This window comes from Clupea harengus, chromosome 7 (genome assembly GCF_900700415.2).
Source record: "Clupea harengus chromosome 7, Ch_v2.0.2, whole genome shotgun sequence".
Classification (NCBI taxonomy): Eukaryota; Metazoa; Chordata; class Actinopteri; order Clupeiformes; family Clupeidae; genus Clupea; species Clupea harengus.
Window position 1 is genome coordinate 30,561,493 of NC_045158.1, and position 10,000 is coordinate 30,571,492.

The following is a 10,000-nucleotide window of genomic DNA, read 5'->3' on the forward strand; positions in this document are numbered from 1 at the left end:
TGTGCCCTAATGTACTCTTTTTCTTGGTGTGTGTGTGTGTGTGATTTATTTCAGAAGTATTTTTGTTAAATGTATTGAAATTCCTTTATCATCCCGATAGCAATGAATAAATGAAATGCTTTCACGAGAAAAAAAAACGTAACAAGTAACAAGATGTACATGCCATTGGCAGGAGGAGGTACCTGCCCACGAGTCACTAATCAACAACATCGACAGTTGACAACATTCGCTGTTCCTGATCGAAAACCATTGTCTTGCCATTGGTGCGTTCCAAAAAACAGACATTTTAATGGATTGTAAAAGTTCTGTCCTCTTCTCTACTCTAAATATATATCCTCAGAATGTTACCTTTTTCATGTCTGATATGTGTCATGTAGAATTTGAACTTGAATCAAATAGCCATTTCTTCAAAATGTGTACTCTATTTAATTTACATGTACATTTATAAACAATAATACATACATTCATGTTTTGTGCTTGCAAAGTAGGCCTAATGTATTTGAAATATGTTCTTTCAATAGTAATTTTATATATTATATTAATAGAAATGAGAAAAATACAGTATTTCTAAATTAATATGTACATTGTGTAAATCCCATACTCATAGATGCTGAATATTCCTGTTAAAGGAGCTTTAAAACAGTAAGCACTACATGACAGCATGAGTGAAATGTGTCTGTCTCCACCTGGAGCAGCAGGAGCCTCAGACCCCTCACTCCTGTCTGTCTGTCAGCCTGGGAGCTGCTGTCTTTAGTCCCGTCCTCCCCTGTGTCCCCCGTCCCCTCTGTGTTCAGACCCCTCACTCCTGTCTGTCTGTCAGCCTGGGAGCTGCTGTCTTTAGTCCCGTCCTCCCCTGTGTCCACCGTCCCCTCTGTGCTCTGGAGTCTCACCAGCTGTCTGCACACCCGCTGGAGGGCGGGGCTGGAGAAGTAGTAGAGCACAGGGTCCAGTATGCTGTTGAGGTACCGTAGGTGAGGGTCAGTGTGGTGTAGAAGACCACGTTTATTACCTCCACGGATTCACACGTCCTCTGGGACCCAATCCTCACCCAGATCAGCACCTGGGCCACGTTGCTGGGCAGGAAGTAGACAACGAACACCACCACCACCTCTTGATGTTGTCATGGCGATCCAGATGCCTGCGCCTGAGCTCAGAGACGATGCGGAGCGAGCAGACAAGGATCAGAGTCAGGGGGACGAAGAAGGAGATCATGAAGACAGACTTGTACCAGGGGGACACAGGGTCCATTTACATTTACATTTAGTCATTTAGCAGGCGCTTTTGTCCAAAGCGACGTACAAGGGAGAGAATAGTCAAGCTACGAGCAATAGAACCTGGTGTAACAATAAATAAATACTACTTTACATAAGAAATATAACAAAATGAAATAAAAAGAAAAAAGAAGTGCAGAAATGTAACTGCTGTAATTGCAAGTTACGCACTAGTCGAAGTGCCAGTTAGGACGGGAAGTGCTCTCTGAAGAGTAGGGTCTTCAAAAGCTTCTTAAAGGTAGAGAGGGACGCCCCTGCTCTGGTAGTGCTGGGTAGTTCATTCCACCAAACGTGGAACTACAAATGAGAATAGTCTGGACTGCCGTACTTGCACAGACGGCAGTGCCAAACGACGCTCACTAGAAGAGCGCAGCATCCTGGGTGTAACATTTGCCCTTACAAGAGTATTTAGGTAGGTGGGAGCAGAACCAGCAAGCACTCTGTAGGCAAGCATAAGTGACTTGAACTTAATGCGAGCAGCTAAAGGCAGCCAGTGGAGCTCGATGAGTAGCGGGGTGACGTGTGCCCTCTTCGGTTGGTTGAACACCAGACGCGCTGCCGCGTTCTGGATCATTTGTAGAGGTTTCACCACGCAAGCCGGCAGGCCCGTTAGGAGGACGTTGCAGTAATCAAGGCGGGAACTCACCAAGGTTTGCACCAGCAGCTGGGTGGCATACTGGGTTAGGTACGGCCTGATTTTGGTCCAAAGCCAGGCACACCAGGAAGCTCTCGCACTGCGGGGCACGTCCCACCACCAGCTGCTGTGGCGTGTGTGTGTGTATGTGTGTGTGTGTGTGTGTGTGTGTTTGTGTGTGTGTGTGTGTGTGTGTTTGTATGTGTGTGTGTGTGTGTGTGTGTGTTTGTGTGTGTGTGTGTGTGTGTGTGTGCACGTCCCACCACCAGCTGCTGTGGCGTGTGTGTGCATATCTGCTCCAGTCAGTGACTAAATGAAGTTATAAAAAAGTTTATATATTTCCTTTCCTGTAAATTTAATTCAACAGTGTGCAGGCCGGGTATTGGCAGGGTTCACGAATGCAGCTGTATGTACACAAATTATTTGAATTGAATTGCTTTTGACATAATCTCTCATTTAGTGTCCTAAAGTTTGTGCCTTGTTTTGAGAAGAACATCATATTGATCATATTTCCTGTTTTATTTACATTACATTGCTGTCTACTGGTATTACCCTGGTAGGATCAACTATATTTATATATTTACATACATTTTAACAATGTATCAGTAGTGATGAGCTTGGATTGTAGGATGAGTCTGAAGCCGTTTAGGGAAGTTCACCATTTTGAATCATTAGATAATTGTAAATATGCTAATGATGGAGTTTTATTTGTCTTTGAGGTTAATGTGGCAGCCCACCTGGACGTTCCTCATTCTTACCTCATGTGGAAGCAAAGAGGAAAAAGGAGGTGAAGCTCACTGGTCAGCGCTAGCTCTGTTAGCCACATAGCTGCTGCACTGCATGCATTGGGGGTAGGGTGAGGGGAAGGTCTGGAAGGGGGTGAGTGGGTTGGGGAGGGATTGGGATTGGGATAGGGGGCTTGATGAGGGAGATAAGGTAGAACTGAAACTAAGGTAGAACTGAAGGGTGGGGATAGATGGGGCCGCCTATGTTGTATGGCAGGGGAAGCATGAATTATTAGAAGATAGCTGAAAATGATGGGTTTGTTTTTTTTAAACTGGATGCTTCCTTAAATGATTTGTGACAATTGTAATTCTTGGTACCCTTTTATATTTTCTGTTATCTTCTTACCAAATAAAAATAATTATAAAAGAAAAAAAAAAGTAAAGTGGAAAGTAAAATGCAAAATGCAAAACAGGAGTGCAATGTGCAATGTGCAATGTAATGTGATGTGTGTTAATGTAACACAGACTTGAGGAGTGGGGGTGGGATAAGAGTCCAAGTCAGGTGGGGGTCCCGGGCCTTGTTAATAAGGCCAACTGCAGCCGGGAAGAAGCTGGTTTTGTGGCGTGAGGTTTTGGTCCTGATGGACCGCAGCCTCCTGCCGGAGGGAAGTACCTCGAAGAGTTTGTGACCCGGGTGGGAGGGTTCGGCCACAATCTTACCTGCCCGCCTCAGGGTCCTAAAGAGCTGAACAGGTCCTGTAGAGATGGCAGATTGCAGCCAATCACCTTCTCAGCAGAACGGATGATACGCTGCAGTCTGCCTTTGTAATTGGCAGTGGCAGCAGCGTACCAGATGGTGATGGAGGAGGTGAGGATGGACTCGATGATGCAGGTGTACACTGTAAAAAAACTGCCATCGTTTTTACGGGGAAAAAACTGGCAGCTGAGTTGCCAGAACAATCCTGTAAAAAATACATCCACCTGTAAACCTCTTTATAGAGCAGGATGTAATTTTAACATTTTAAACCTGTATATTCAACATTGGATTTGAGCAATATTTACATCACTGTTATGTTATATTGGACAAGTTTGTTCAGTAAATGTAACATTTTAAACCTGTATATTCAACATTGAACTTTAGCTATATTTACATCACTGCTATGCTACACTGTAAAAAAAATCCTGTTGTTTTTACTGGAAAAAACTGGCAGCTGTGGTTGCCAGAACAAACCTGTAAAAAATACATCCAGAACCAGTAAATTTAATATTGGATTTATGCTGATTTTGCGTGACCATTATGCTATAAAACCAATTATTTCAGTAAAATATACATCCAGTTGTTGTCTATTGTACATCAAATTCCATTCGATTTTACTGAAATTGTGTAAATGAAAAATCAGTTGAATAACAGTGTTATAATGAGAATTAAGCAGTTAAATAATGTTGTTTGCTTGGTATTTCTCAGTGAAATTGAATGGGATTTGTTAAATTGACATGCTGCTCTGTAAAGAGGTTTACAGGTGGATGTATTTTTTACAGAATTGTTCTGGCAACTCAGCTGCAAATTAACAGTTGTATTTCGTTTAGTATTTTAACACCACCATGTTGTAATTTAAACTGCATTGAATTGCTTCTTGTATTACAGTTTTTCTTTGTGTAAATTACAACCATATGTCATTTCTACAGAGAAATATGCATAATCTTACTTTAAAATTACCAGTTATATTTCGTTTAGTATTTTACCAAAAAAAATTGTGAAATAAGCAATACTCTATTGTATTTCTATTTACAGTTCTTTTATGTCATGATTTTACGGCATTTCAGTGTTAATTTTATGCACATTTTTTACAGTGTAGCAGGTGCTGATGTTGTTCTTTGTGACACATAACACTCGCTTAATACAACGAATGGAATATAGATGAGCTAAAATAAGCGGGGTGTCTGTTGGGCCCCACCCTGTTACAAATACGAATAGGTGGGCCTTGGAGTAGAAAAGGTTGAGAACCCCTGCTCTAGTGGTTGTTGTGAAATGTATATAAGGGCTGAATCGCCACTATGGCGCTTGTGGTATATTGGATCGAGCACTCGGTGCTCGATTGTGTTTGACTGTCACTACTACGGAGTTCTGTGATAGTTTGTTCATGCCTGGCAGTTGAGAGATTCGCCCGCCAGTAAAGGTTCTAACTTGTGCTGCATCCTCGTCTCCGTGCATTTGTATCTAACAGTGACTTAGATAACCCACGAATAGTATATAACTATAATAGTAATTATACATAGAGCATAAAGCCACAACAGCGCTCTTCTTAGTGCTCCGCTCTGTCCTGGATAGCTATGCTGTAGTTACAGTGTTACAAATAAATAATACTCCGGTTTTTCATAAGTTCTTCCGTATGCCCTTCCAGTTGTCTGCTTAATCAGTTTGAGAACTACACTAGTGTTCTAATACACGACATCAATGACGATGTTTGGACGAACACGCCCACCCAACCAGGAAGCACCGATTTCAGGCGAAACGAAACTACGTGAAAACCTGTGAAGCGTTACACAGCACAAACGAAGAATGGCAGAAGCGGCTCCAAATAACTACGAACTTTTTACATGTCCGATTTGTTTGGATCTTCTTAGGGATCCAGTGACTACTAATTGTGGACACAGTTACTGTAAAGGCTGCATTAAGGGCTGCTGGGATCAGGAAGATCAGAAGGGAGTCTACAGCTGCCCCCAGTGCAGACAGACGTTCACCCCAAGACCCGTTTTAAACAAAAATAATATTGTTGCTGAACTTGTGGAACAGATCAAGAAGACTAGAATCCAAGCTGCTGCTCCTGTTCCATGTACTGCTGGGCCTGGAAATGTGGAGTGTGACGTCTGCACTGGGACAAAACTCAAAGCTGTGAAGTCCTGCCTGGAATGTCTGGTTTCATACTGTGAAACTCACTACAAAGCTCACAATGAACTTAATCCTGGACGAAAACACAAGGTGATTGATGCCACAGGCCAGCTACAGGAGAGGATCTGCACCCAACATGAGAAGCCTCTGGAGATATTTTGTCGTACGGATCTAAGTTGTGTGTGTTTGCTCTGTCTGGTGGATGAACACAAAGGCCATGACACTGTGTCAGCCTCTGCAGGGAGGAGAGAGAAACAGGTAAGGACAGGAGTTCTCTTGGTGATAGATTGGACTCGTGTGGTAGGACATGGCTATTGGGTTTCCAACTGGAAGACAGGCTATATATAGACAGGCTATCTTTAGGTCCATGATAGAGTGAGGCAGATAGAGAATAACGATGACATAAAAACACACCTGTCTAATGAAGTTGTAAAACCAGATGGTTAACTTCAGACTGTCAGTATTCTCATGCAGAAATGAAAACACATAGCCTAATTACATTTAAGAGCTATATCATTTTAAAAACTGAAATCAGACAGAAAATCTCCTGTCACATATTAACTGTATCTAAATAACAAATACACATACAAAGCCTAAATTACCATTTAATGTGTTATGTTTGTTGGCATTTTGTAATACTTCTCTTGTTTAACAGTAATTTATATTAAAATGGGCACATCATGGTTTCTGCCTGCAATATTGCTGCCCAGTCCTCTCAGATGAGCCCAGTGATTAGGGGGCTGAAATGGCATTGTGTAGGGTCCTGGGTGGTTGACACTATGACTGAATGACATTACATGGTTATCAACTGCCTAGAGGTCACAGGTCACTCAGTGAGGGTATAGTTGCAGTAAGTTTATCAACTCCACAAGATAAACTATAAATATGAATAAATAAAGATTGATTGCATGTGAAGTCAGTAAATCAGTGTTCCTCCTGGTTCTCTCTTTTTTGCTCCACAAAGACAAAACTTATTTTGTGTTTTTCTCAAACCTTGCAATGAAACGGCATCTCACCAATAAGCTATTCAGCACTACAGATCTCCTCTCAGTCAGGGTCAGTAGCTTAAACAGCTTGTTCCTTAATAATAATATTATGAGGCCACCATAACTGTTTGTTGTGGATGTGATGTATTCCTTCAACATAGACACACTTGGGGGAGACCCAGAGTAAAATCCAGCAGAGAATCCAGGAGAGAGAGAAGGAGCTGCAGGACCTGAGGAAGGCTGTGGAGACTCTCAAGGTGAGTACTGACCAGAGGAGAGGAGGACAACAGCTGGCTGCTGGAGGAGCCATTTCAGGCTCAATCAGGGCTCTCCTCCAGTCAGGAGTCTGTAATACTGAGCCACTTCCCAGCTCCTCTGAGCCACACTGTGGATACCAGGCTGTGTGGAGGAGCTGAGTGAGTGGGCTGCTTTAGATGGACCCCCTCCTCTTTGTGTGTCTCCTAACAGAGCTCTGCACAGACAGCAGTGGATGACAGTGAGAGGATCTTTACTGAGATGATCCACTCCATTGAGAGAAGGTGCTCTGAGGTGAAAGAGCTGATCAGAGATCAGGAGAAGGCTGAGGTGAGTCAGGCTGAAGGACTCCTGAAGCGACTGGAGGAGGAGATTGCTGAGCTGAAGAGGAGAGATGCTGAGCTGGAGCAGCTTTCACTCACAGAGGATCACATCCATTTCCTCAAGGTAAGTGTTCATGATGGATTGTTAGTGCACAGAATATTTGGCACCGATTTATGTTGAATATATTCCTAGGTGGAAATTTGAATTCAATTTAGGTTGTTTTAGTATTGTTGAATTTTCTTCTAGGATCTCTAAGTTTCCAGAAAGAAGCTTGTTGTTCTTATTATAACACAGTCAACAGCACTTTGAACAGATAGCTTACCCCATGCAGTTACCGTGTGTAGAGACATTTTCTGTAGTTATCACTCAAAACATTTTAGCATGATGAAGACATTTTCATTCTTCAGAAAACTGCTCAAAATCATTATGGCAATTGTTAGGACAGGTTAGGTCACATGGTAGGAAGAACACTGACTGACAGGCGGGGCTTGAGTGATGTCACTACCTGTGGTTAATTGATAAAAGCACATCTGCCCTGACATCATGGCTCACAGTTTGTTTTGAGGCACTTGAGGTGCACAGGTGCCTGCCACTCTGCCTCTTTGGTCAGGCCACATGTAGGTCAAGGCAAACCAGTGGCATTTGGACAACCATTTGTGTTGGGTTCGTTTGGGATTCATAACATCAACCAAAAAACTTCAACTGAAGGAATCACCACATGGGCTTACCCTCGCTAGCAGGTAGCCAGCTTGAGAGAGCAGTGCACACACACACACACACTCACTCTCACTCTCACTCTCACACACACTCACACACACACACACACATTTTAACAGTTTTAATGCATAGCAGGTGTCCATGTAAGCGTCATAAGAGCAACCAATTTCAATGATTGTGATCGCTTTGTTCTCTTCATCAATTGACACAAGGTCTGGTGTATTTGGGATGTGCTTAATGGCAGTTTTCATTGCGTTCCGCTGATCATGGAGAATGGAGAACCAGTATGTTTTTACTGACTCGTTGGTATGGATGGTTGTGAAGTTGGTGTTATCGCGGAGCTTCTTCATGGCCAGCGATATATAGTCCTTTGTAGGCAGGGCAGCCGTTGAGGATATGCGCGATGGATTCCCTCTGTTGGTCGTGGTGGAGCAGACAGAACGGCTCATGCTTGGATGGAAACCATGTTGCTTAATTGGCTTTTGTCGGTAATACCTGAAGACGAGCTTTTATTATAAACTTGTGTATGTCGTCATGTAGTGCTGTGTTCCGCAGTGCAGAATGAGATACGCTGTGATCAGCGCACGGCAGGCAGGCCAGGCAGGCAGGCCAGTCTTCCTTGTAGGCGTAGCCCTGTCCAATTTTGAATCATGCGCAATCGGAAAAATTAGAGTATTGTCCCTCTGGTGTTCTTTGTGTTGAGGTGGTGAATGCTGTCGTCCAGGGTGATGGTTGCCTCTGCCGTCGTCGTTGGGTCCGTGATGATGTCATCATTAAGCTCTACTGGCTGTCCTGATGTGCTCTTCCACTGCAACTGAATGTTAGTGCGGTTACAGAGGTCATTCAGGTCTAGCCAATCCGTACGCCAAAGCCCGGTGTGTTGGTGTCCAGTTTTCCATTGGGTTTTTTCTTGGACCCAAGGAAGCTGGCATTCTCAGATGTACTGGGAGGGACCTTGCATCTTCTTCGCAACAGATTGCTTACTCTGGCGGCAACATACACCCACCCTATATTAGACACATAGTTCACATCTCAATCTCAAACATTAGAGGATTTTAGATTCAAGATTAGATTAGATTCAACTTTATTGTCATTGCACAGAGTACAAGTACTGAGACAATGAAATGCAGTTTAGCATCCAACCAGAAGTGCAAAATAGCAAAAAAGTGCAGAGTATGTGAATATGTAAAGTGGAGTAAGTGAATAAATAAATATATATGTACAGAAGAAATAGATATGTGATATGAACAGAATTGGGACTAGCAGCAGTTGGAGGTAGGAAGTGTAGATATGATAAGTATATAAAAAGTGCAGGTGTAAGTATTAGTGGTGGTAATAAGTGAAATGAAAGGAAGTGAATGTTTAAGAAGTATTGTAAGGTGTAAGTACGATTAATACAGTTATTACAGTAATAAGTGGGATGTACAGTAGTAAAGAGATGACAGAGACATATCTAACTTAAGAGTCTCGTGTGCACTGTAATAGTTGAAGCTTTTATTTACAGTTAACAAAAAAGTTTCCATTTCAACTGTATCAACGGAATTTACTTGTCATTAAATACAGATTGTACATTTAATCTTACAATTTATTTATACGTGGATGCTTTATTTTGAGAATGAAGCTATTCTCTCTCTGTCATCTCTTCCTCCTCTCTCTCTTTCTCTCTATCTCTGTGTTTCTTTATTTAGACTTTCCAGTCAGTCAGTGAGACACCTGAGTCTAAAGACTTATCCTGTATCTCTGTGAACCAAGGCCTCTCTTTTGAGGCTGTGAAGAAATCTGTCTCCTCACTAAAGATGCAGCTGGAGAATTTCTGCAAGGAGGAAGTCATGAAGATATCTGCATCAGGTTAATCTGACTTACTATACTTTCCCTCTGGAATGTACTAATACGCTAAATGTCATGGTGAACTTCAGGAACCTGTATTTCTCAATGTCACATATTTGTAACATATCCTTTGTATGTCAGTGAAGCTGAGATACTCTGCAGGTGTCTCCATGTTTACTTGTCTTAAGAGGGTCTTTAAGGTTGAAGAAGCTGGACACTCATAATGTCCCTCAACAACAGAACACAAATTTACTGCCATCATAAAAACAGAAGGTTGATGTAACGTTGACATTTCCACCACAGTGTTGTTTCTAATATGATTCTTTCTCTCTCAATAGTGACTAAAGTCCAGGCTATGTTGCCTCCTGAAC

General features: G+C 42.4%; 1 protein-coding gene across 1 annotated transcript in view; it reads left to right on the forward strand.

Annotated features, from left to right (window-relative positions):
* The first annotated feature begins 4,885 nt into the window (after positions 1-4,885).
* The window catches only part of LOC116221180 (tripartite motif-containing protein 16-like), a 9,626-nt gene continuing 4,511 nt past the window's right edge, over positions 4,886-10,000 (forward strand). Inside the window, exons 1-5 of the mRNA XM_031571115.2 lie at positions 4,886-5,778; positions 6,668-6,763; positions 6,975-7,208; positions 9,491-9,650; positions 9,968-10,000. The exon at positions 9,968-10,000 is cut by the window's right edge and continues 27 nt beyond it. Coding sequence (XP_031426975.1) covers positions 5,191-5,778; positions 6,668-6,763; positions 6,975-7,208; positions 9,491-9,650; positions 9,968-10,000 — 1,111 coding nt within the window. The 5' untranslated portion in view covers positions 4,886-5,190. The remainder of the gene's footprint in view (positions 5,779-6,667; positions 6,764-6,974; positions 7,209-9,490; positions 9,651-9,967) is intronic.